At 42.8% G+C, this 27,060-nt stretch overlaps 1 protein-coding gene across 1 annotated transcript in view; it reads right to left on the reverse strand.

The window, feature by feature from the left end:
* The window catches only part of BARD1 (BRCA1 associated RING domain 1), a 141,784-nt gene that overhangs the window by 82,986 nt on the left and 31,738 nt on the right, over nucleotides 1-27,060 (reverse strand). Inside the window, exon 4 of the mRNA XM_082260583.1 lies at nucleotides 832-1,859. Within this exon, the coding sequence (XP_082116709.1) occupies nucleotides 832-1,859 (1,028 nt within the window). The remainder of the gene's footprint in view (nucleotides 1-831; nucleotides 1,860-27,060) is intronic.

Genomic DNA, 27,060 nt, shown 5'->3' on the forward strand with positions numbered 1-27,060 from the left:
ACCTCCCCCCACACACGTCAGTAAGCACCAGGCATACATTAACCCCTCCCTCTCCAATAAAATTAACCCCTTCCCTGCTATTTATAGCACTGATTACTGTAGAAATGTCACTGAGACCCCCAAAAGTGTCAAAAATGTCAGTCAAGGATCCGATCTGTCCGCCGCAATGTCGCAGTCCCGCAAAAAAAAAAAAAAAATGCAGATCGCCGCCATTACTCGTTAAAAAAAAAAAAAAAAACACCAAAAATGACAGAAATCTTTCCCTTAGTTAGTAAACGCAATAACTTTTGCGCAAACCAATCAAAATACGCTTATTGTGATTTTTTTTACCAAACATAGGTAGCAGAAAACAAATTGGCCAAAAATGTTAAAAAATTTAGATTTTTACATTTTACATTTTTTGGGGGGAATTTCATATAAAAAAAAAAATGTGAAAAATATTGTTATTTTTTCAAAATGTACGCTTTTTTTTTATAGCGCAAAAAGTAAAAAATCGCACAGGTGATCAAATACCACCAAAAGAAAGCTCTGTTTGTGGGAAAAAAAGGACGTAAATTTCGTTTGGGTATGGTGTCGCATGACCGCGCAATTGTCAGTTAAAGTCGCACAGTGCCGAATCGCAAAAAGTGGCCTTGACGTAAGACAGCAAAATCCTCCGGTGGTAAAGTGGTTAAAGACAGACTTGCAAGCAAAGATCTTTTGTTGTATAGAGCTGGCACTGATATAAGATAGAAAACAATAGACAGCAAAAAATATACAAGCTGAGAAAATACTCAATCCGTAATGTAATGGTCCTAAACGTTTCGCGCAATATAGCTGTCCAAGGATTACCTTAATAGAAGCAACATGAAGCAATGTCTCTCCCCTGATGTTCTTCTTAGAAACGGAAAGGTTACTAGGAGACATCTGGATACTGGTGCTAGTTTGGCTTGTTCTTCTTCCATCTTTATTTTTAGAAGAGGGTGTGGAAAGCTTGGAAAGCAATTTTGGTTGTTCCAGGTTTGGATCACTTATTTCTATCTTCTCAGACTTACAACTGCCTCCTGGTGTCTGAGGTTCTTTTCTTGAACGTTTTGAGGTACTGGAAACTGGAGAAGGAGATGTGCATTCTTTTCGTTTTAAGACCTTGGTTTCTCTTTTTGAAGTTGCATTTTTATGCCTGGCACTTCGTAAACCTTTTTTATTACTGGTTTTGTCTTTAAAATCAACTTCATTCTTATCCTTGTTTTGATTGCTTTCATCTACCTCGCCATCTTTAGTGTCACAGTTTTTCTCTGATAGGGACTTAAATACAATAGTGTTAGAAACGGGCACAGAACACTGGGGCTCCAATAGAGTGACCTCAGTCAACTTCTCACTATTTTTAGAGTCGTTCTCTGCATATTCTTCAAAACAGTTCTCATTTCTAGTGTGACAATTATTCACCGGTGAACCACATTTGTGGTCATTTTCCTCTTCACTGGGAGATTTTAAAACTACAGGAGAATTGCAAAAAGAGACAGATCTAATATTCTTTGAAACATCACTTTTCTTGACATCATCACTGTTCTGAGTTTGTGCTCCAACTCCCCATTCTTGGTTGATATCTTCTAGTTTCTTCTTTTTGGATTTTCTTTGTTTTGAATTCTTTTTCTTTTTCATGGGCTCCACAGTAGGTGAGGATGACACAAACTCGTAGGTTTCAAATACTGGAATCTGTTCATGTTTTGACGGAATCTGTTGATTGACTTCTCTTTCTAAGACATACCTTGCCTTTCCTCTACGAGGGCTGAACCACATCTTTATCTGTTTTTTATTGCATTCTTCTTTAGTGGTGCTTGATTTGAGTGATGCATCTTGGCATAAATCTATTTTGTTTTCTGCAAGAGAAGTGGAAATTATAAGTCATTTTCAGCAGTTTATGTAAGCACCATTAGTTTCTAATAGAAGCAATTGTTTTGAAATTGTACAATTTTTAAATGGTGTTAAAGAGGGTAGGAGCACTCAAAAGACACAATAAGCCTAAATATGTAATAGTAACAGAGCTTTTAACCGGTTGCCGACCCCCGCACGACGATATACGTCGGCAGCCAGCCCCGGCCAGGCAAAGTGACGTATATATACGTCACTAGCCTGTCACTTGCTTGGGAGCCAATAGCGGGCGAGCGCGCGCCCGCGGAGGCGCGCTCCCGCCCCGGCTTGTTCCCCAGCAAGTCCGTGCGTGTGACCGGCGGACCCGATGTCCGCTAGTCACTCGCCGATCGTCGGTGCAGAGGGAGAAAGGCAGGCGGCTCATGTAAACAAGCCGCCTGTCATTCTCCCCTGTGTAGAAACAGTGATCATACGGTTCTAGTATGTAGGACCGTTGATCACTGTTCCTATACCTCAAGCCACAGCCAATCACAGTTCGAATCACGCCCCTAGGGACACACACCACCCCTCCCTCTCAAAAAAAGTTAACCCCTTCAATGCTAGTGTAATTTTACAGTAACAGTGCATATGTATAGCACTGATTACTGTAGAAATGTCACTGGTAACCCCAAAAGTGTCAAAAATGTCAGTCAAGGGTCGGATCTGTCCGTCGCAATGTCGCAGTACCGCAAAAAAAAAAAAAAAAAAAAAGATCGCCGCCATTACGCGTTACAAAAACAAAAATTACAAAAATCTTTCCCTTTGTTAGTAAACAAAAATGACAAAAATCTTTCCCTTTTGCGCAAACCAATCAAAATACGCTTTTTGCGATTTTTTTTTTACCAAACATATGTAGCATAAAAACAAATTGGCCGAAAATGTTAAAAGATTTTGATTTTTACATTTTTTGGGGGGAATTTCATATAAAAAAAATGTGAAAAATATTGTTATTTTTGCAAAATTGATGCTTTTTATTGTTTATAGCGCATGATCAAAAAATCGCACAGGTGATCAAATACCACCAAAAGAAAGCTCTATTTGTGGGGAAAAAAGGACGTCAAATTTGTTTAGGTACAGCGTCGCACGACCGCGCAATTGTCCGTTAAATTCACGCAGTAAAAAAAAAAAAAAAAAAAATCGCAAAAAACCCCCTGGTCAGGAAGGGGGTAAAATCTTCCGGGGCTTAAGTGGTTAAAGAAAAAAAATCCAGGCTCACAATGCATTTATTTTTATGTACCAATAGACCACATCACCAGGACTAAACTAAATGGAGGTTATTAATAAACTTTGTCAGAAACAGACTTTGTCTCAACAGGAGTGCAGCCAATTGGCGTTTGAATTTTCTTTTTTTAAACTGTATGGAAAAAATTAACAACAGAAGCGGTTTAATTGATATGGGTAATAACACTAGTTGGTACAGAACCTGTCTCAGATACTTTTTATTAATTCCTCTTAATGTGTTTAAGTACAATTATACTGAAGAAAAAGTGGGCTGTCATTGCTGTCCACTCTTTAATTTTGCTCCCTGGCTGTTAAGTTAATCCAACGGCTTCAGTATTTTTTAAGGCACAGTCATAGTCAGTCATTCAGAAAACACTGAGCCAGAAACAGCCAGCTAGTAAACAGCTGGTACTTTCAGATAGATGTCAGAAATCTCAACACAGGTTTCCTTCAAATACACATAGTTTCATAGTTAGGGGAAAAAAAAAAAAAAAACACACACACACACACACACACACACACACACACACACACACACACGTTCAAGGGAACAGCATAAAGCACTTACAAGTATGGTTCAAGTTGCCACCAAAGGAAAAATAATTGTTTTCTAAGGACGATAAAAGGTATTCACTCAAAGACAATGTATACTATCTGGAAAAATAGTCTACAATGTAATTTATAAAAAAAATATTTTAGTTTATAGATTTTGACTTACACAGTAGCTATGAGGAATCCTGTCAAATTCTTTAACTAAGTCTGAATATACAGTACCTCATCCATAGGTACCCCTGTCCTTCAGTCTTGGCTACCACATATTTTCTAACAGATACTCTTGTATGCTGTCCTTTACCAAACCTTTAAATATCTTCCCTAAAATGGCATAAACACTTACAGGTCTTTCGTAACTGGATAAAAGCATGACTTCCTTTTTAATCACTTTGCACTGAGCCATCCATTAAAGAGTCTATTTGATAAACTATGACTTACAGGTAATTGAGGTAAACTCATAGGACCCAAGTAACCTAGGCTCTGAGGAAGAGGTTGAACCTCGAAACATGTCAGTCAATGGAATCTTCACCTCCTGTTTTGCAATTGTTGGACTATGGACTGAATATCACATTCATACTATGCATGGAATCTTTATGTTTTACCTTGTGATGAGCTTTTATTCAATTGTATATTTGGGGGTATAATGCATACCATTTTCTATATTAAAATATGGTTTTAGGATAATGCACTAGGTTATTGTGCCCCTTCTTTCTTTTGGTTTTTTTTTTTTTTTAATATGTTGTCTAATGGGTTTGTGACCATTGCAGAGCAGAGCTTCCTGAAGAACCTTACTGACATCGGAGAAAACCTGCACATCCATCTGGTAAAACTTTGTGAATGTGTGAACAGAAGATCAGATGGCAGCCTTGCAAATCTGAAAAACAGATACTGAAGCCCAAGAGACACTCTAATCTACAGGAGGGCGCCTAACACGAAACTCCCCCATAAAGATCTGAATGATAAGCTGTCTACGTCACCTAGTAATAGAGGAAAAGGGGGCAGGGTGTCCCTTATGGGGACCTACAGGAACTGTGAAGGGGGGGGGGGGGTCATTCCATGAAAAGAAGCCACTGAAAGATCGACTCAAACAGCTCTCACCACATCCAAACAATAGAGGGATATCGCTTGGAATGTATTGGCACAAGACAGAGAGAAGAAAGCACAATGTCCCGGTTAGTCATGAAAGAGTCCAACCTTAGGAAGGAAAGCAGGTCTTTGGCCTCAAGTCAACCTTTTGTGTGTAGTACCAAAAAATGGTTCTGTCTAGGATAAAATAGCTAGCACACAAACTCGCTTCACAGAGGTGATGTCAACAAGGACAAGTGTATGCGAGAAAAGAGGAATTGCTCTGATAGGTTGAAAGCTTTTAAGTAACCTCATAATTAGATGGAGATACCCTGAGGGATGTACAGATGAAGCTATGCGAGTGACACCCTGGACTATGGCTTTCACCAAAGAATGAGAGTCAATTGGTCTTGAAATAAATCCTGAGGGCCAGACTAACCTTTATGGGTACTTAAAGGCATTTGTTGGTCCAGACCAGAGAAGGACCAGGATGGTATCCTAACGCGTACCTTCCTGGGATGAAATATCCTTGCCTAACACCACGCAAAGTATACATACAAAGTGTGATGGTAGACCTTGCGTAGGAATAACGGAATCAGATAGACCATTACCTTTTAGTGCTTCAAAAGCCACTCATAAACACTAAGAAAAAAGGCATCCAAACCACTTCATCTAGAGTCCCCAGTAGACAAAATACAAGACCAAACCACCAAACAACTACTGTCAATGGGTCACCATGGAGATCATGTATGGCCTGAAAGAATAGGTTATATATAACAAAACACTTCAAACATATAAATAATGCCAGCAGCCAAATTCCAAAAAGACAATTTATAATATAAAGACTAAAAACACATAGGTTTACCTATCCCCATCTAAAACTACCCACTAACATTCCTCAGTCTAATATACAACTACTTCTATGGAGCAATAAAAATAGGAAGCTCAGTGTCACCAGCAAAACTGCCCAGGCACCCACCATCTTTTATCCATCTATGACAGCTACAGTCATTTTCATTATGCCGAAAGTGGCTGTGATCAATGCGCACACTAGTATGTGAACTTGCAACATTCTTTTGTGGGATTAAGACAAGCTATCTTTTGCACATCAACAATGATTCAACCACTCTGATCCTTGTTATTTGAAGGAACTAGTGAAGCATTATTTTAATATATTGGAGTGGTGTGTGACTTTGCCAGGGTTCAATTGGCTTGATATTAAGCAAATCTAAAGTCTGAAAGCATAGTGAAATATTCATATCGCAGGGTAAAATCTAATATGCATTTATGTTTTTTTACTCTATATAAGCAGGCATATATTACATTGAGAATTCTTGGTGGCTAGTTTTAAATGAGGATAGGTATACCCATGTGTTTTTAGTCTGTAAAATAAATGGTCTTTTTTAATTTGGCTGCTGACACAATATTGTCCAAAGGCAATTAAACAGGCAATTTACAGGTCATCAGTTTAAAAGTTAACTGTACATCATGCCCATAGGATAATTGCTCCCACTTCGGTGTGCATGACGATATATAACGTGCAACACAATCGCCATTTTCATAGTTAATGATACTGCTGCACCATGCTACAAAATATATCAAACAATCCCTAAATAAACCAACGTGATAATAAATGGAAAAAAAAAAAAGCAACACTTAAAATACACAAAATAATCCAACGAAAGCGAATATTTTAAGACTCTCATTAAGTACAGAAGGGGGTCAGAGATGATCTGTGGCAATTTTTGCATGTAGAGATTATTCATGAGGACACACTGAGGAGTGCTGCATTGAGAAGTGACACTGGTATATGGAACTGGATACTTTGTGTTATCTTGATTCATCGGTGGGAGCTTTGATCACTTTTGGGTGTGTGTACGATAAATTGTAAGGGCTCATGCACACTGCATCTCAAAGAAGCTGCTCCTACAGGCTTTTTAGCTTTTTTGAGCTTTCATTTGTTTGTCTGGAAACTCCCCTCCATGTTAGCCAATGTGTCCATGCACAGTATGGCTTTTTCAGGAGTTTACAGCCATATGCTCTTACATAAACAACTCACTCTAGCTCCACCGCACTGTGAGAAGATAAAGAGCTAAGTGTTGGTGCTCTGCTGAATGTCCAAACCAAATGTTATATAAATAAAGCCGGCACACGAAAAAGCTTCTTCCAAGTAAAATTCTTTATTCCAGCATGGATAGCGGTGACAACATGACAAAATCTGACGCATTTCAGCTTTACGCCTTCATCATAACATGATGCTATGACGAAGGTGTAAAAACGAAACGCGTCAGCATTTGTCATGTCACCACTATCCATGCTGGAATAAAGAATTTTACTTGGAAGAAGCTTTTTCGTGTGCCGGCTTAATTCATATAACATATGCTCTTACAGGCAGAAAAAAAAAAAAAAACCACCACCAAAAAACTCGTGCTTTTGAGATGAGCTTTCAAACAGAAAAGACGCCTAAGTGCCTAAAATTGCATGAAAAAGCTAAAACAAATGCACAAAGAACCTCAATAAAAACGTGCAAAAGAGCATAAAAAAGCACAAGCTTCTTCAAGCTGAAATAAAAGCATTTTTTTTAGAGCTGCAATGTGCATGAGCCCTAAGACTGAAGCGCTGATTCATGTTTATTTTATTTAAAACATTTGTTGGAGTTATTTTCATTATGCTTGGATTGTGTACACAGAGGAATGGTGTTTATATATAGTGCTGTACTTGATGAAAATCTTATCTCAATTATTGTATTTTTGTAGTTAGGTGCCCCTGATGTATGCATTTACATTTTCACGTACATGTACAAAAGGACATGCTCTTCTTTTTATTGGGGTGGGGGGTCTGGGTTGTGACTAACCTATTACCAAGTGAACAAGCTCCCAATAGGGACCTGTCCCTTCCTCTTACATTGAGAAACCTTCTCTCACTGCGTTCACTGCTTGTAACACGATCTGTGAATAGGGAAGAGACAATCCTGTGAATAATCAGATCCTCCTCCATTCACAGATCGTATTGCAGACAGTGAAATGAATGAAAGAATGGTTCTCGATGGAGGGGGTGGGTCCTGGTCAGAACCTTTTGCACAGAAGACCTGAAGCGAATATCTACTGCAGGAGAAACAGCTTTTACTACTAAAATTAAACAGCTTGTTGGGGTTAGGCCAGTCACCATACGAAACAGGTTCCATTAATGAGTGTAATGGGAAACTTTTGACAGGTTGGGGATTTCTGGAGAACCAAGATTGGTTACCTTAGAGCAGGGGTCTCCAAACTATGGCCCTCCAGTTTTTCATGAACTACAATTTCCATCATGCTTAGTCATGTCTGTGAATGTCAGAGTTTTACAATACCTCATGGGACATGTAGTTCTGCAACAGCTGAGGGGTGTAGTTTGGAGACCTCTACCTAGAGAATTTGGGACACACGTAGTTCCACAACTAATACAAGCAGGAAAGATTTCACTCTTCTGCTGAGTGCACGAGGACAGCTACAGCAGCTGGAAAATTAAAGAAAGACTCTTAAGGAAACATTCTCACACCCCCTACACATTCCAAGTCCACTATCACAGTGATTTTACTCATGAAATTCAACAAAAGTGCAGAGGCGCTACCATGTTTGGGGGAAAATAGGAAAGTCTCCAGAAGCATGAGGATTCCAGCAGGGGACAAATGTCCTGGCTGATGTAGTTGGGCCCTTAGGCAGGGACACTGTAAACCATCCTGGAGCTGGTAGTGGATCATGAAGACCAGGAAGGCCCACAAGACTGCTCCCTCTGCTTCTATGATCCAACATACTGCAAGCATGCCGATTCCCACAGGGGGTATGAATAGATGATCTGCAGATGCAGGGGTCCTTGTATGGCCATCTATTACCTAGTCACTGGTAAGGTAGCAGAATGGAGACCATGGCTTATGTTTTGCAGAGGAGCATGGTGAAAGTGATGCAGGCTTTGAGTAGGAGACCATAAAGCTGTGCGTGCAACATAACAGGTGGTGAAGCTCACACACACTGAAAAGACACTATGAAGAAGCCACACAGGCTCAACACAGCAAGCCCAAATGAGTGGGACACAATCATGAAGTGGAACGAAATTTATTGGATATTTCAAACTTAACAAATAAAAAACTGCAAAATTGGACGTGCAAAATTATTCAGCCCCTTTACTTTCAGTGCAGCAAACTCTCTCCAGAAGTTCAGTGAGGATCTCTGAATGATCCAATGTTGATCAAAATGACTAATGATGATAAATAGAATCCACCTGTGTGTAATCAAGTCTCTGTATAAATGCACCTGCACTGTGATAGTCTCAGAGGTCCATTTAAAGCGGAGAGCATCATGAAGAACAAGGAACACACCAGGCAGGTCCAAGATACTGTTGTGGAGAAGTTTAAAGCCAGATTTGGATACAAAAAGATTTCCCAAGCTTTTAACACCCCAAGGAGTACTGTGCAATCGATAATATTGAAATGGAAGGAGTATCAGACCACTGCAAATCTACGAAGACCTGGCCATCCCTCTAAACTTTCAGCTCATACAAGGAGAAGACTGATCAGAGATGCAGCCAAGAGGCCCATGATCACTCTGGATGAACTGCAGAGATCTACAGCTGAGGTGGGAGACTCTGTCCATAGGACAACAATCAGTCGTATACTGCACAAATCTGGCCTTTATGGAAGAGTGGCAAGAAGAAAGCTATTTCCTAAAGATATACATAAAAAGTGTCGTTTAAAGTTTGCCACAAGCCACCTGTGAGACACACCAAACATGTGGAAGAAGGTGCTCTGGTCAGATGAAACCAAAATCAAACTTTTTGGCAACAGTGCAAAACGTTATGTTTGGCGTAAAAGCAACACAGCTCATCACCCTGAACACACCATCCCCACTGTCAAACATGGTGGTGGCAGCATCATGGTTTGGGCCTGCTTTTCTTCAGCAGGGACAGGGAAGATGGTTAAAACTGATGGGAAGATGGATGGAGCCAAATTCAGGACCATTCTGGAAGAAAACCTGATGGTCTGCAAAAGACCTTAAACTGGGACGGAGATTTGTCTTCCAACAAGAAAATGATCCAAAACATAAAGCAAAATCTACAATAGAATGGTTCACAAATAAACATATCCAGGTGTTAGAATGGGCAAGTCAAAGTCCAGACCTGAATCCAATCGAGAATCTGTGGAAAGAACTGAAAACTGCTGTTCACAAACGCTCTCCATCCAACCTCACTGAGCTCAAGCTGTTTTGCAAGGAGGAATGGGCAAAAATTTCAGTCTCTCGATGTACAAAACTGATAGAGACATACCCCAAGCGACTTACAGCTGTAATCGCAGCAAAAGGTGGCGTTACAAAGTATTAACTTAAGGGGGCTGAATCATTTTGCACGCACAATTTTTATTTGTTAAAAAAGTTTGAAATATCCAATAAATTTCATTCCACTTCATGATTGTGTCCCACTTGTTGACTCTTCAAAAAAAAAAAAAAAAAATTTGTTTTATTTCTTTAGGTTTGAAGCCTGAAATGTGGCAAAAGGTTGAAAAGTTCAAGGGGGCCGAATACTTTCGCAATGCACTGCAATATCCCTCCCCCATTGTGTTTAGCTGGTATAGTAGGCATGGAAGAGAGAGGGGGGGAGTGAACTTCCATTTATCACCGTGTATGCACCCACATGAGATGAACTGAACAAGTCACACCAACACAGGGCGGTACTTTGGGTGCAAAAAAAAAAATAAAGCGCCACGTCCAACTAATTATAATGTGTAAGAAGCTACAGGTTGGGAAACAGACTTTGAAGGCACGATTATTATAAAAGTACAAACTTTATTTAAAACCATTAAAAATGAAAACATACATGTATACACGATAGAACATAGGGACAGATGGAAACCAGAAACAACCTTAGGAAGGAAAGACTGACAAGGGCGGAGCACCATTATCTCTGTGAGCCACCAGATTAGGTGAATGACAAGACAACGCCGCCAGCTCCGACACCCTGCGCGCAGAAGTAATAGCCACCAAGACGGCTACCTTCTGGGATAATGTAAGCAGAAGAAGCTCACAAATATTTTTAAAAGGCAGGTTACTGGAGAACCGACAGCACCAAATTGAGATCCTACGGAAGTAACAGAAACTGTACTGGGGGAGCCAAGAGGCGAACCCCCAGAATAAAGGTGCGAACCAAAGAATGCATAGCTAAAAGATGGTAAAAAGACTGCCAAGGCCGAAAACCTACTGAACACCTCGTTGGAGGAATGACAAAATCTGAGCCAGCAAAAGGGAACAAGGATGACCCCCAAGAGACCACACCATGCAATGTACGTCTTCCAGGAGCGATGGTAAATTTTCCTACAGGTAGATTTTCTAGCCTTTAACAGCATGGGAATCACAAATTCAGAAAACCCCCTATCCTTCAGCACCTGGCTTTGAATAGCCAAGCCGCTAAAGGGATGGAAGATTGGCCCTTGGGCCAGTAGAACCTCTCTGAGAGGAAGTCTCCAAGGGGCATCGGAGGCCAACTGTACCAGATCGGCATACCAAGACTGGCGAGGCCAGTCTGAAACCACTAGGATGACCAGATCCCTTCTGCCTGGAGCCTTTGCAGAAGACTCGGCAGAAATTTTAGCATGGGAAAGGCGTATATAAGATAATACTAGCCCCAAGGAGCCAACAGTGTGTCTGTGGCGTCGGCCAGAGGATCCCTAGACCTGGTCACAATTTTCTGTACCTTCCTGTTGAGACGAGAGGCCAACAGGTCCACCTCAGGAGTTCCACACCAGACACACAGCTGAACTTTAGAATGCGGGCTACCTCCCGAGCCGCCAGGACACTTCTTGTGCCCCCTTGGTGATTGACACATGCCACGGCCGTGGCATTGTCCGATTGAATCCTTATCGGGCACCCCTCAAGGATTTGTACAGTGAGCCAGTCAAATCTTATCGCCGAAGTTCCAGTATATTGATCAGTATTCTTGACTCCTCCAGAGTCCAGACCCCTTGAGCACATCCGTGCCCAAAACCATTCCCCACCCGGCAGGCTGGCAACCGTGGAGACCACCGTCCAGTACAGGGGAAGGAAGGATTTGCACTGTCAAAGAGCCAGAGAGTGAAGCCACCAGATCAGGGACCCTCTCGTATCCCAGCTCAACAGGATCAGATTGTCTAGAGACTGAATTCTTGTCCCACTTGGCAAGAATCTCTCTTTGCAGAGGTCTCGAGTGGAACTGTGCAAACAGAACCGCCTTGAAAGGTAGACACCATCAGGCACAGCACCCGCAGGCAAGTCCTGAAAGATGACCGACTGCTGGACAACAGGAGCCAAATTGCATCCTCCAACTTTTGGAGTTTTTCCTCCTGGAAGAAACACCCTAGCAGAAGCCGAGTCCAAAATCAGACCCAGATAGTCCCTGTGGTGGGTAGCTGGCTGGCTGGCACCCTGTGGTGGGTGACTGGCTGGCACCCTGTGGTGGTGGGTGGCTGGCACCCTGTGGTGATGGGTGGCTGGCACCCTGTGGTGATGGGTGGCTGGCTGGCACCCTGTGGTGGTGGATGTCTGGCTGGCTCTCTGTGGTGGGTGGGTGGGTGGGTGGCTGGCACCCTGTGGTAAGTGGCTGGCACCCTGTGGTGGTGGGTGGCTGGCATCCTGTGGTGGGTGGCTGACTGGCACCCTGTGGGGGGTGGGTGGCTAGCACAGGGGCTGTGGGTGACTGGCTGGTACAGGGCCTGTGGGTGGCTTGTACAAGGCCTTTGGGTGGCTGGCTGGCTGGCTGATACACTGCCGGCGGCTGGCTGGTACAGGGCCTGTGGGTGTGGCTGGCAACGGCCTGCTGTGGGTGGGTGTATGGCTGTGTTATACATTTCCGAGAGACTAGTCCCGACTCAAGACGAGGCTGTCCAAGGCGAGGGAGGCGGCCTAAGAAGGCAGAAGTTAAGGCCCAGTGCGCGGAGGCGCAACATACGCAATGACGTCACAACAATATCAGTAATATTGGCAAGTTCCATGGCAGATACCGATATATCAGGAAAAGTGAATATCGGCTTTGCCGATAATCGGTCGATCCCTACTTCAAAGCAATACCTACCACTTTATCTGCCTGATCTTCCAAAGCATTCAGTGACTTCCTTTTACTGACCTCCACATCACTACAGTATCCTGTAAAGAGTGGAGGTAAGCAGGAGGAACCACTGTTAGATGCAGGGAAACCAATGAGATCAACACTCCTGGAAGTGTTTGTCTTGAAAGAAACGTCAGCATCAGATTCATCAGCAATAAAGCTGAGCAGCAGCAGAAGTAAGTATTCCTTTGTAAATATTCTATTTTTTAATATACTTCAGATAAGTGACAAGAGTTGCTTTCAAATGCATCTGAAGCAGCCAGCAACCTCTACACAGGGGCAAAACCTATCCATAGTTCATGCTAAAATCAGACTTGAATGACTAAGATGAGGGTCATACAGCTACATTTATTCTGATTCGTCTAATATGGGGACTGGCATGGTTAACCTCCTCCTGAAAATGCTAGGTGTCTGGCTTCAATATCTTTGAGTCCCTGAGCTAGAATAGTACTACTGTCAGGGCCTGGACTTGAACCTGGGACATCTGCTGTGTCTGCCAAGGACTCTTCTCACTGAGCAACCAGAGATGCTGGACAGCACCCAGTCTGATCCATTGGACAACGCTGCCTTGTGTCTTGACTTCTGCAGGACCTTGAACTCTTTGCTCCTCCCATGAACTTCCTGATTTAAGCCATGTCTCTGCACTACCTATTTGCCAGATTATTTAATGATTAAGCACAAGATGTATGTGTGAAACGCGTCTACGAGACTTCATGTTGGTGTCTTTGGTGTCATCACTTGCAACATTTTGGAATTAAAAGGTATTTGAAACTTATTGGAATCCCTGGATGTGCGGCTATTTCTTTTTCTGCCAGATTATTGTGCTCGCTTCAGCCTGCATCTCACTCTTGTCTTCCCTGTTGTCCATATTTTGCTACCACTCATTATTGACCCTTGGCTTGTTTCTCAACTACGCTTCTGCCTGATCCCTGACCTTTGGCTTGTTTACTGACTATGCTTCTCTTTGATCATTACCTGCTTATCTGCTACTGGACCCCAGCTTGTGTACCTCCTGGTAGGGCGATCCTGAGGACCACAAACTGATAATAACATGCAGCAATATCCATATCCACCATCAGGAGCTCTGGTGAACACTGGTTAGTACTTAGACTCCGCACCTCAGATTAGTCCACGTCATCCATCAGGCTGACTGCCTATGAATCTACCCTGCTGGTCCCGCTACTGCTATAGCAACTGGTCTTCAAGCTTGACTCCTGATTGGGACAACTACACACTTCTGGGTCACTAACTGAAAATGACAGAGCATAAGGGTAAATAGGACAGCCAGGCAACTAGCGTCTGCAGACTGTAATATCTTATTCTCAGAAAAGGTTTCCTTTAAGATGTAACGGAATACAATACGGAATCCTATGAAGAAAAAAACACTAAAAGCAACAATGCCACTTGAAAGATGAATGGATTTTTCTCTCAAACTGGCAGACATCCAAATCTTTCCTTCATGTGCGTAAAAACTATAAGCCTAAACCAGAGTTCTCCCACCATCGTAATGTAACAAAGGAAAAAAAAAAAGTCTATGGCAAAATGAAGCAATTACAAAACTCTGCTTTAGCTGCCATTAATCTGCATCAAAGAAATATAATGATCCACACTGTGTGCCTTTCAAATTATTTCCCATTACCAACAGTAAGTTGAGAAATCTCTTTGATAAACGCGTCTCTTATTAAAAAATCAAAGGAAAATGGTTTGGTGCCATCTGGGTAACAATTTTTGCAGTCACTGTGGAATGATTATTTTGCATTAGAGAAAAAAAGGAAAAGGCAGCCGTTTAAACACTCATCTTAAGCTATTATGCGGAATGCAACACATGCAAAATAAGTCATATATAACCAAAACAAACGTTAAGTACTGCCTGGAGAAAGCAGCATATCTGAACAGAAGGGGCTATTACAATCTACTTGCTTTCAGCGCCACTAAGGCAGGATAAGTCAGGTTACAGTAACGTGGTGAAAAGTAACCAACATTTAATAGCCAATCAATACTAAAGAACTGAAGTACAACATTGCCTTCTTAAATCAAGCTTTTATTTTTCTTTTAGTACTTTCACCACAATCTCCAAAAACAATTTAACAAATGTAAATTATTCACGCACTCAGAATGACTTGTATACACAGATGCAGGCCCTGTAAGGACAGAAATACGGAAAAAACCTTTGCCGATTTATTTTAAAGCCACAAACTCCACGGCTGTCCATTCTATCCTTTTTTGTTTTGAGTGAGTAACCCAGATCAAGTATCCTGACATTTCACTGGTTGCAGGCAACTTTGATAAATTGCTCTATATTTTAGCCTGTAACCGTGCAATAAATAAGCGTGCCTAGATGCAAACCTGGCAATTTGGAAGAAAACAGCAACGTGGTCGATGTGGGATTGAAGTTTTACCTATGAGGTATTCCAGGGCACAGCGTGCGCATTTGTTACTTTTTAGAGTCTAACTCCAGCCAATTATAAAAAGAGTTAAAAGTTATTTTGGATTTTTTTGTTTCTCTCGGTTTGGCCCCACTGGGAAGATTAGACTCTTGTTGCCGTTTTCGGAGCAAGAAAACCGACAGGACAGAAAACTAAAAAAAATTTGGTACAATTAACTGTCCCTCACTGCTCTATTAAAATGTGTTTTTGGTTTTGCACCTCCTGAAAAGATTCCCCATAATTTCCTAACAAGAACAAGGCAGCAAATCAAACCTGGCAGGGTTTTAAACCCTTCCCCACTGTATCCAAGACAGAATAAAAACGTTTAGGATAAAAGGTTGGGCTTTAGGAAGAATCATTTGTGAGGCCATCCAAACCCAGCCAACTTATTATTTCTCTCTCTCCTATTTGACCACTTCAATTTCCAGGCACTTTTATCCCCTTCTTGCCCAGGCCAATTTTCAGCTTTCAGCACTGTCGCACTTTGAATGACAATTGCGCGGTCATGTAGCACTGTACCCAAATTACATTTTTTAATCTTGTTCACAAAACTAGAGATTTCCTTTTTCGTGGTATTTAGAGTTGCATGAAAAATCGTTAAAAAAAAAAAAAATCGCGATCTCGATCCCCCCCACCCCCTCACGATCCCCCCACCTCACGATCCCCCCACCTCGATTCTTTACAGAGCTGTTCTGCTCACTCACAGCTGTCAAAAAAAAAAAAAAGAGCCTCTGGCAAATGTTTATCAACAATAAGGCTGATAGATAACTATAAGTGCCGGTTCACACTGAAGCGGCACGACTTCGGGGGCGACCTGTGAAGTCTCGTGCACCGCGACTTCGGCGTGACTTGCACGAACTTCACAGAATGATTGTCTATGCAAGTCGCTCCAGGTCGCCCCGAAGTAGTACAGGAACCTTTTTCTAAGTCGGAGCGACTTGTGTCGCTCCTATTAGAACGGTTCCCGTACTACACAACGGACCGCGACATGTCAGGCTGACAAGTCGCCTGACAAGTCGTATTAGTGTGAATGGAGACTTAACAGAATGTTTTGCAATGTATTATTTTGTTCTTTTAGATCAACGGAATGAACTTCCGTCTGTAAGGGAGGGCAGTTTAACCTCTTAAAGGGGAACTTCCCCCAAAAGGGGAGGTTCCGCTTCAAGGACTCATTCACCGCTCCTCTTACACAATTGGCACTTTTGAGGAGCGGGGGTGGGGGGAGCAGGTACCCCATTTTGACAGGTACCGGCTTCCACTTCCGTTCCCAGAGCCGCTGTGACAGGTTCCAGAAGACTGCATCCACCAATACAGGATGCGCCACGTGACTCGCTCATGCGCAGTGGGTGCCGGGCTGTGAAGCCACAAGCTGTTGCAGCCGGGTGCCTATAGTGAAGATGCCGGTGCCACTGAGGGACAGGTGAGTGGCTGTTTTTTCAAAGTTAGCAGGTACACTATATGTAGCTGCTGACATTTTTTTTTTTTATTATTATTATTATTATAGGTGCCTGGAGTTCCTCTTTAAAGACCAAGCCTTTTTCTGACAGTTGCTGTTAAATTAAAATCTGTATTTTTTGCTAGAAAATTACTTAAAACCCCCAAACATTATACAGATTAGCAGAGACCCTAGAGAATAAAATGGCAAACGTGGCTATCTTTTATGTCACACTGTATTTGCACAGAAGTCTTTCAAAACAGTTTTTTGAGAAAAAATACACTTTAATGAATTAAAAAAAAAAAAAAAAAAAAAAAACAGTAAAGTTAGCCCAATTTTTTTGTATAATGTAAAAGATGATCTTGTGTGAGATCCTGCGGATGTGAAGTATCTCAAAATACCGCAATTAGAATTGTCTGTGTGTGTGTTTATACTTTATCACTGCATTATGGAGGCTACCTTCTTTTTACGCCTTTCTTGAGGAGAGTCTATGTTTGTGATGTATTTTAAGTCATGTATCAAAAAATTGTTATATTTTAATATACTCAGTGCCTTTAAAGTCCATGTTTCTCAAACAACCTATTTCTAGTCTATGTAGGATGTGGCACTTATTTACACTCATGTGCGCTCAGTATACTGCTATCTGGTAGCGCATACAAATTGAAATACCTAAAACAGATTCATAAGCACATGCCTATTAAAAATGGCTTATAAGTAAGGTTTACTTTTCTGTAAAAAAAAAAAAAACAAAAATATTCTTTAGAAGATAATGAACTGGTGTAAGTTAGTAAGTTTTCATGAAAAAAAAAGTAATATGTAAACCGATTCATCAGCACATGCCTATTAAGTAAAGTCTAGAGAAATAAAGTTCGCTTTTCCGATAAAAATTGCTTTAGAAGATAATGAACTGGTACGAGTCGACTAAAAACATGTTTCTACTGCCTTGGTTTGCATCAGGCAGCTCATCTGTATGGCATGCCCTACTGTCTCCTAATCTAATTTTTTTGTTCTAATTACCAATGTAATTGCAGTAATGATACTTTACAGAAAAAGTGGTTAATAACAACCATTTGCAGTGCAGAGTGTCAAAAAACTTCTGTGAAAGAAGGCAGAACTGCAATAGAAATTATTAAAACAAAGAAAATGAAAAACAATACTTGTAGGGTTCCGAAGTAATTATGTTATGTGCCTTTATCGTGTAAAGGCTAATTCCTACACTGTGAATTTACTGTTTAGTCTTAAAGGTACACTCCAGTCAATCATGGTTCTGCAAGATCCTTTTATCATCTGTACTGCAACTTCAGGTCTCAGACTGGCACAAATACTTACAAATGGTGCACTACCCCCATATCCCAATGCCTACCACAGTCTAGTTTCTCAACTCCGGTCCTCAGGGCACACTAACTGGCCAGATTTTAAGTATTACATTGGGGAGATGCAGACTAGAATACTGCAATCACCAAGCAGCAAATTATATCACCTGTGATGTATTTCAGTTTTCTTGCAAACCTGGCCTGTTAGGCCCCTTTCACACTAGCGGACCGTTCAGATCCGCCTGGAAAACCCATGCATCTCTATGGGGCATCGGATATCAGCGGAGACATGTCCGCTGAAATCCGATCCCGTCCATCAAATCTGGACGGATGGAAACCCTATTTTCCATCCGTCCATCGGATGGGATCGGATGAGAACAGACAGGCAGTCCATTCTCATCCGATTCCCCCATAGAGAACAGCGGGACCTGACAGCTCTGTCTCCACGCACAACGCGGTGACAGAGCTGCCATCCCGCTGCTCAGCGGAGGATCGGCGGATCGATCCCCCGCTGAGAAAACCAAGTTACGGACTCCCAAGTGTGAAAGGGGTCTTCATGTGCCCTGAGGACCGGATTTGAGAAACTGGTCTAGAAGAGCAGCTAAATCCCACTGGTTGATATCCTTGTAAATTAAACTAAAAATCGATTCCCTCCCAAACCACATTCATTTATCAGCTGCTCCCACTCTGATAATATTCTCCTTCTTTTCCACTCTCCAAACAGAGCTATCACTTAACTATATTATTATTATTATTATTAAGGATTTATATAGCGCCAACAGTTTGTGCAGCGCTTTACAATGTGAGGGAAGACAATACGGTTACAATACAGTTCAATACAGGAGGAAATAGAGGGCCCTGCTCGTTAAAGCTTGCAATCTAGAAATGTATTAAAACTTCTCTCAGCCAACCTTAATGAACTACTCAACTGATTGGTCAATCAAATAGAGTACATCTCCGAACCCAGAATATGAGGAAAAAGTCTTTATCTCACACAAACTTTCACTGGCATGTAAAGCACAGGAGAATGTATTTCCAAAGCCTGCCTAGACAGTATAGGTGCACTCTATTCCTACTTTCCCTTGGCCCCAGATACATGTTGAGGTATGCATGTACAAAAGGAAACATGACAAAAATCTGGTGGGAATGTGTTCTTATCTAACCATTTTCACCAAAGTAACAGGATCAACTACCCCGCATCCCCCACCCCCCCCAAACTAGACTGTTGCCTATGATCCCGGGTTTCTTCATACCCACTGAAAAGACATTCTCCACCACCAGTTAACAGAAGCTTATCCCTCCCCACTGAACTGAATGGATTATGGAACTACATTATGAGAATTAAACACTTCATTGCAGTTGAACACAATAGGCAACCCTTCCATACACACACTTAGGCTGCAGGGATATCTTTAGTCACATCCCCGAGTTCCAAAGATCTTTCTCAACTCAAACCCTACTGCTGTATAGATATGGCTAACACAGCCTGGAGCTAGAGAAGCGGTCTCCAAATTGCAGCCCTTTGCTTGCCTTTATTCGGCCTATTTCATCCAATTACACCAACAATGGGGCATAATTCCTGTTGCCAACTCCAACAGAGGCGCACTATTCTTCCCACTGACAAAATCGAAAAAGAGCGCAATTCCTCCCACTGGCACCAACGGGGCACAGTTCCTACCATTGACACCAATAATGGGGCACACTTTCTTCCATTGACACCAGCAATGGGGCACAAATCCTTCCATCGACACCAACGATGGGGCAAAATTCCTTCCATTGACATCAACAATGGGGCTTCCATTGATCCCAATGATGGGCCACTATTCCTCCCACTGGCACCAGCGAAAGGGCACAATTCCTCCCACTGATACCAAAGATGGGGCAGAATTCCTTCCACTGCCACCAATGATGGTGCAATATTCCTCCACTGACATTACAACATAGGGTATTGTTTACTCCCACTGGACGCCAGGACATTTTCTACTCCCTCTGTGTCCTAGTCCGGGGCTCTTCAAGTCTAAGGGGCAGTAAATTGGCTCTTTGTTTACAAAAAGTTTGACGACCATGAGCTACAGTGAAAGCTGTGCAATTAAGTTTGTTACCCAATCATGCTGGAGCATAGAAATAAACAGCCCAAACTAAAAATCTTGTTAGAAAGCAATCTCACTGGAGCATTTCAGGCTATGGGTACAATTGAAAGCTGAGCAACATAAGAAAAATGTTCTGAATGATAATCAATCTGGAAAAAATTAAAAACAGAAATAAAGATGGCCCTTCTGGACACTTAAGGGATACAACACATGGACACAAATATCACACTGCATACAACAATTCGTTCTAACACCAAATGTTTAAATTAACTAGAAATAAATAACATTATGTTGTATCATTTTTACGCTTAAAAAAGGATTCTTGCTGTGCACTAAAATTCCAAAGAAATTAGAATGCAGATTCAGTTGAATGAATCCTGAAACCTTCAGCGCTAAGCTAAATTCCAGAAAGAACCCCGCATGCAGTGCATTACTAATTGAAATATGCAAGTTTTGGCTCACAAAGGAAGGACACCACTATTTTATATAATGCTACAGAAAAGAGACTCCGTTTTCTCAACGAAGCATATGGACACATAGTAGGGTCCATTTACTAACTAAAAAGAACAGTCAGGACTGAGACATTCATCTTATCGCCAACATGGTTAGTTGTGCAAATCCCAAAATGCTAAACAAGTTTTAAAAAGGCATCAAATTTGTGACCCTGGCAGATAGACATGGAAGATCTCCTGGATGAAGAAATAAACATTAAGGGCTCATTCACACTGCGGAGCATTTAGCATGCAAGCAGCTGTCGGTTTTTAATTACAGTGTGCTGTGGTGAGGGGGTGGTTTGATGCAGATTTCATTACAGTGCACGTTTGTTTGTTTTTAATTGACGTGTCAAAAAGAACACATTATTTATATGTCTGCAATATGTGGTGCAGCTGCATTGCAGTGTGAACTGGACATATAGAAAACAATTGTTGGCTGCGGCGGGTGGCTGCAATTGCAGACATGGAAGAGCTTATCCACGTTGCCAATGACACCCCCACTAAATATCATAAGAAATGGGCGTGCTGGACTCACTTCACGACCACAGCGGAATTCTCTACTCTCAACTCTTAGTGAGGTTGGGCTTTACTGGTACTCCTTTTCTTTGACTTCCTTGATGGAGTCTGCCTTGTCCTGGTCTTCTGAATCCTGCCCTCCCTGCTTTCCTTAGTCAGCTGCTGTTGACTAAAGTCCTGCTTTTGTATGTCTATCCCACCCCCCCCTTTTTTTTTTTCTTTCCCCTTTTCTCTTCTCCTCCTTTTCTTTCCTCTCTTTTTCTCCCCCCCCCCCCTTGTCTTCCCCCTCCTTTTCTTTCCTCTCTTTTTCTCCCCCCCCCCCTTGTCTTCCCCCTCCTATTCCCGATTCCCCCCATTACCCCCCCCCCTTCCTAGGTGCTATCTAGCTGTCTGGCTGGTCCACACAGTACGCACCCCCCCCCCCCCCACTGACACCACCGCCTTACTCAGGATCTCCCCTTTTTTTTGTGACACCCCGCCCTCGCCGTGCCTGGGGCGGTTGTACCAGGAGCGCGGATACGTGCTAGGCCATGCCCCTCCTGATTAATGGGTCCAGATGTAGGGCTTGTTACCGTTTATGGTTTCTCTGATCCTCCTTGTAGTTGAGGTTCCTTCCTACTTTAGAACCCCAGAATATAGGACTATTCCCCCTCATTTATGGACATTTTTCAAGTTTGCACATGCTCTACATGGGACGCACGATACACCTTGGCCACCCTGTGTACATTGGGATTCACGTTGCCATTGGTTGGTCCTTGCTCTTTTTGGCCTTCGCATATCTATATATGCTGGTGGGGCTAGCCCCACATTACATTGTTTTACTTACTGTTACTTTCTGTTCATGCCTGTATACTTGTATGTGGTTACTTCTTTTTTCTGTATTGCTTTTTCCCTTTCTCAATAAAATGTTTTGGAAAAAAAAAAACAATTGTTTTCCATGTGACCTAGTAGTGACGATTATCCATTATGGAAAAACATCAGTCATCAGTGTGACCCAGCCCTTACTCCAACAATGTAAAGGTGACCATAGACATGAGTTGATTAAGACCAAATCCATCCAATTTTAGTCTGACTAGGTAACAATCATAGGTCTATGTTACCCTGCAGACACCAGTGGCTAAGAGATCTCATAGAAAGAATGGCTGGATTCAGTGGCGGAACTACCAGGGTCGCAACAGTCCCACTTGCGACCGGGCCCTGGCATTCCGTCATGGTCAGAGCCCCAGCAGGGTTGCTATTCCAAGCTCAGAGCCAGCATTGACAGTTTTCCCTCCTCCTTCACACGGAGGGGAAAGGAGACAGCCAATCTGCTCCTTCTCCCTCCGTCCCTCCCCTTCCTTCCTGTGTGCACTTAGGGCAGTGTGCTTCCTTCATCAAATGCAGCTCCTTAACTTCGCACTTTCCGCGGGAAACATCCCTTGTAATAGGATTATATGCAGGACAAGGCCTCTTTAATGTCAGATCTGGGGCCAAAAAGACCTCAGATCTCACATTTACATTTAAAAGCAATAAAAAAAAAAAAAAAAAACTAAATAAAAATTTCATAAAAAAAAAAGAAAAAGAAAATTATCCTTTTAAGCTTGTTGGGCTGAAGTGACGTTTGACGTCGCTCCGGTCCTCCAAGGGCATAGAGTTGAGTGGGAGCCGACTTCCTGCCCATTCGCACAGGGCATTGGATCGTTTTCCCCACTACCGAGGGATCTGGTAAGCGGGGAAAATGACTGAAGCGGAGGGAGGGGGGTGGGCACCTCTCCTGCTGACCATAAAAGTGACTCCGTGGCGAATCCGCCACTGGGACCACTTTTATGTTGAAGCGGATTGTCTGTTGTGTAAAAAAAATACCAGGGTTATGGCAGCTATCTGTTGCCATAACCCCAGCTTTTAACGTCAAAGTAGCAACGAAAATACATGGTGGGCGGTCCAGCAGAGGTTAACAGCTCGCCTTTCCTCACACAGACACAGCATTGGAGGAAAGGACTGCTGATAACCAGCAAGAAGTCTGTTTACATGTGATCACATGGTAAAGGGCCGCTGTGATTTGCCCTTTACCTTGATCATCCAAAGGACAGTCACAGAGTGTGCTGGATGCGCGACCCAGGGGGCACGTGGGAGGCAGGTTTCTAGGAAGATGTTCATGTATGCCCTCCCAAAATAGAAAGCCCGGGGCTCGGATGGAAGGGCGGGGGGTTGTTTGGTAAGGGGAGCCCATCATGGTTCTTGCACCGGGGCCCTGAAGGTTCTAGTTACGCCTCTGGCTGGACATCTTATTAGGTCGAAATAACTCCCAAAATAGTACCCAAAAAAACTCCATAGGCAACGCTTTAAAAGCCTTTACTGCTCATCAGTTTATGATTAACCATGAGCTATGGCACTAAAGTTATTGCTCTCCCTCCAACATTTGCAGCGATATATCATATGTGATGCAATTGCAATGTAGGCCCTTTTCACACTTGTGCAACTTGGGACAGCAAAGTCGCATGACAAGTCGTATCCCATGATTTCCAATGAGTACATTTAATATCTGTGCAACTTCAAAGTAGTCCCTGCACTACTTTGGTATGCCTTTGATGCGCCTTGAGGTCCATAGACCTCAAGATTATACAGGCACTGCTTCAAGTCCAGTCAAAGTCACGTCAAAATGGAAGGCAAAAATGGCACGACTTTCAGGTCGCACAAGTGGGAAAGGGGCCTTTCATACATGCACGCACTGTCTGCATTTGTAGGTTTGTGCAGGGCTATGGGTGTTTCTTTTATCAATTTTGGTTTTCTGCAGATGACAGAAATGTTGGCAGGAGTGGCACTGGGGATAACAGCGTTTTTTCTTTTCTTAGTTAAAAACACACAGTATTTTTTTATTTCTTTTTAATAAAAAGGGTAGCAACTGCATTGACTTACACTATGCTGCCTACTGTATATATGCACTGCAGGGCCGTGTTAAAGCGGAGTTCCGGCCTCAAAATCGATAAAAATCGATTTTGGGCCATCCGTTTGCTAAGGGGAACCTGAAAAAGAAATGGATACTGGCGATTTTTTTTTTGGTCACTTACCTCATTATATTAGAAAATATACTCACCTTCCTTCCACTTCCTCCCTCTGCGGTCGCGGCCTGCGTCGTCACTTCCGATTTGCGATGATTCCTGGGAGCTGAACGTCATCGCTCACAGGAATCAATGTGCCTGCACCGGCCCCGCTCGTCACTTCCAGTGCAGGCGCAGCATTCACTGCTAAACAGCTTCTGGGCATGCCCAGAAGCTGTGCAGGGAATGCCGTGCCTGCACCGGAAGTGAGGAGCGGGGCCTGTGCAGGCGCATTGTGGGACTCCGACGTCACGAAGAGGACTCAAAGAGGGACGGCACGGCTTCAGCTGCCCACACCTGAGATGGCAGTGCCGGAGATGAAATTTTCAAGGTAAGTATTTCTTCTTACAGGTAAGTTCGACCCGGGACAGTTCAGAGGCTATCCATTATGGAATGTACTAGCCCTGACTGTCCCGGGGGTATTTTTAGCTCAAATTGACCCCCGAGACCGGAACTCCGCAAAGTAGACATATTCAAAGAATATGTAGCAGGGTCCTTTACCTTCTCACAGACTGTTGTATGTCACTAGAGGCCATCTCTTCCTGACAGCTTTCTAGCAATAGATTTCAGTCTAAACCGAAACAGCCACAGCAATTTACCTCTATGAGATAGCTACAGGAATCAGACACATGCCAGCCTAGGGAGTCTGTAACAGATACAACAAACCCATGAATGGGAGCTGAATCCACAAACTTAAATTTGAGCAGCTGGAGCGGGGGGGGGGGGGTGTTTTGGGGTCTTTTTTTATTTTGCTGTGAGAGAGGCACCTGCTTTGGGGAAAATGATGGAAATGGCAGGATAGGTGTAGGAGTTTCCAGCCACTACTTGACCCCACCCAAACCATTCAGCATGACCTCCTGACACTTTTCCATGCTTGATGAAGAATATCCCAAGCCTCTGAAACCTGTTGAGGACTTCCCTCCCAAGTCACTAGAGCAGGGATCCTCAAACTATGGCCCTCCAGCTGTTGCGGAACTACACATCCCATGAGGCATTGTAAAACTGACATTCACAGACATGACTAGGCATGATGGGAATTGTAGTTCCTGAACAACTGGAGGGCCATAGTTTGAAGACCCCTGCACTAGAGGCTGCAGTAATGAGAGATGCAGCAGGAGAATGGCATATAGGGGAAGCGATGACCAGAAAGTAGATGGGGCCTTTTATTGCCGTCTTGTCTCATTGAGGTGCTGCTCCCACCAAGCTCTGTGAGTTAATTTTTGCCTACACACATAAAAGTAGTCCCAAAAAGAGACTGTTGGGTCCGCCAACAGTTGTGTGACTGGTCAATATGTATGCAGATTAGTGCTTTAGTTTTGTTTTTAAGAGCAAGCTTTGGCATACAGGGAAACAGCCTGATTTGCAACGAATTGTGCAGCGAATTTTCTTGATAAATGTTTTACAAAGGAATAGAAGCTGCATAGGTATATCTGCATAGTTAGTTCTGCACAAGGTTGGCAATCCACTATATCTGCTCCACTTTTCAGATATAACAAGGAGTAGTTTAAAGAAGAGGCATAAATAAAGTAGGCAAAAAATAGAGGAAATAGGAATGTTCTATATGCAGGAGAGGGCAAGTCTGACTTCAAAACCATAGGGACGTCAGAAAGTAGAAGACAGGTAAAAGTGTTCAATTTAAACTCTGTTCCACCTTTGTTTCTTACTCTTTTTTACTTCTAATCATTTAAAAAATGATGGGCTCATTTACATGGGTACAGAGGGTTTTTACACTATCAAGAAGGAGCATATATCTGCATCCAGGAGCCACAAGTGTTTGGGTACAACTGCGGCCAGCAGCCTGTACAAATCAATAGCAGGCAGACAGATGCTGTGACTGTACACATGTAATTGCACATCTGAGTGGTTACATACATGGAGGGATGAATGAGCAGGCCTGGATACAAACTGCATGTAACCGCCCAGATGTGCGACTACATGAGCACAGCCGCAGCGTCCGTCAGCCTGCCATTAATTTGTACAGGAAGCTGGGGTACGGTTGTACCCAAACACCTGCTACTCCGGGAAGAAGAAATACTGTTCTTCTTGTCAGTGTAAAGTCCTCTGTGCCCATGTGCATGAGCCCTACATCTCCCTCCCCTGAATGATGCAAGCGTAACTGGTGATGACTAAATAGCTAATGTTCCTAACTGAAGTAATTAAAGTGAAATTATAACATACTTTTAGGGAGCACTTTTGCTACTACTGTATTGTAGTATTTATCTCAAAATTTGTGAATTTTTTTTTTTTTGTAAAAATATTTTCAATAGTGCACTCTGCAGTAGGCTCCGTTCACATGTCAGCGTAGAGATCGCGGACAGAATCACATCGATTCTGCCCGCGATCCGGAAATCATTGCAAATCGCGGGACGCCTGTGCGTTGCCCGTGATTTGCAATGGCACCCCAAACGCTGTGCGATGTTGCCGTGATTTCCGCCTGCCGAATCGCGGTACCATCGCGCAAAAAAAAAAAAAATCGCGGGACGCATGACGCCCCAAAGAAGCTCTTGTACCTTTTTTGGGCGTCATGCGTCCCGTGATTTTTTTGCGCAATGTTACCGCGATTCGGCAGGCGGAAATTGCAGCAACATCGCACAGCGTTTGAGGTGCCATTGCAAATCACGGGCAACGCACAGGCGTCCCGCGATTTGCAATGATTTCCGGATCGCGGGCAGAATCGCTGTGATTCTGCCCGCGATCGCTGCGCTGACATGTGAATGTAGCCTAAGTTCCTGCTGCTAAAACTAGGATAATGATGATGGTAAACATAACTCCCCAGCATTTTCCTTACCATTACATAGCTGAAGAAGGCTAGGCATGATGATTAGGCAAGTAAAAATATAAGCAGCAATTTAAAAAAAAAAAATTAAAATTTTTAGGTTAT

The sequence above is a fragment of the Pelophylax lessonae genome, assembly GCF_965119305.1.
Source record: "Pelophylax lessonae genome assembly, chromosome: 6".
Classification (NCBI taxonomy): domain Eukaryota; kingdom Metazoa; phylum Chordata; class Amphibia; order Anura; family Ranidae; genus Pelophylax; species Pelophylax lessonae.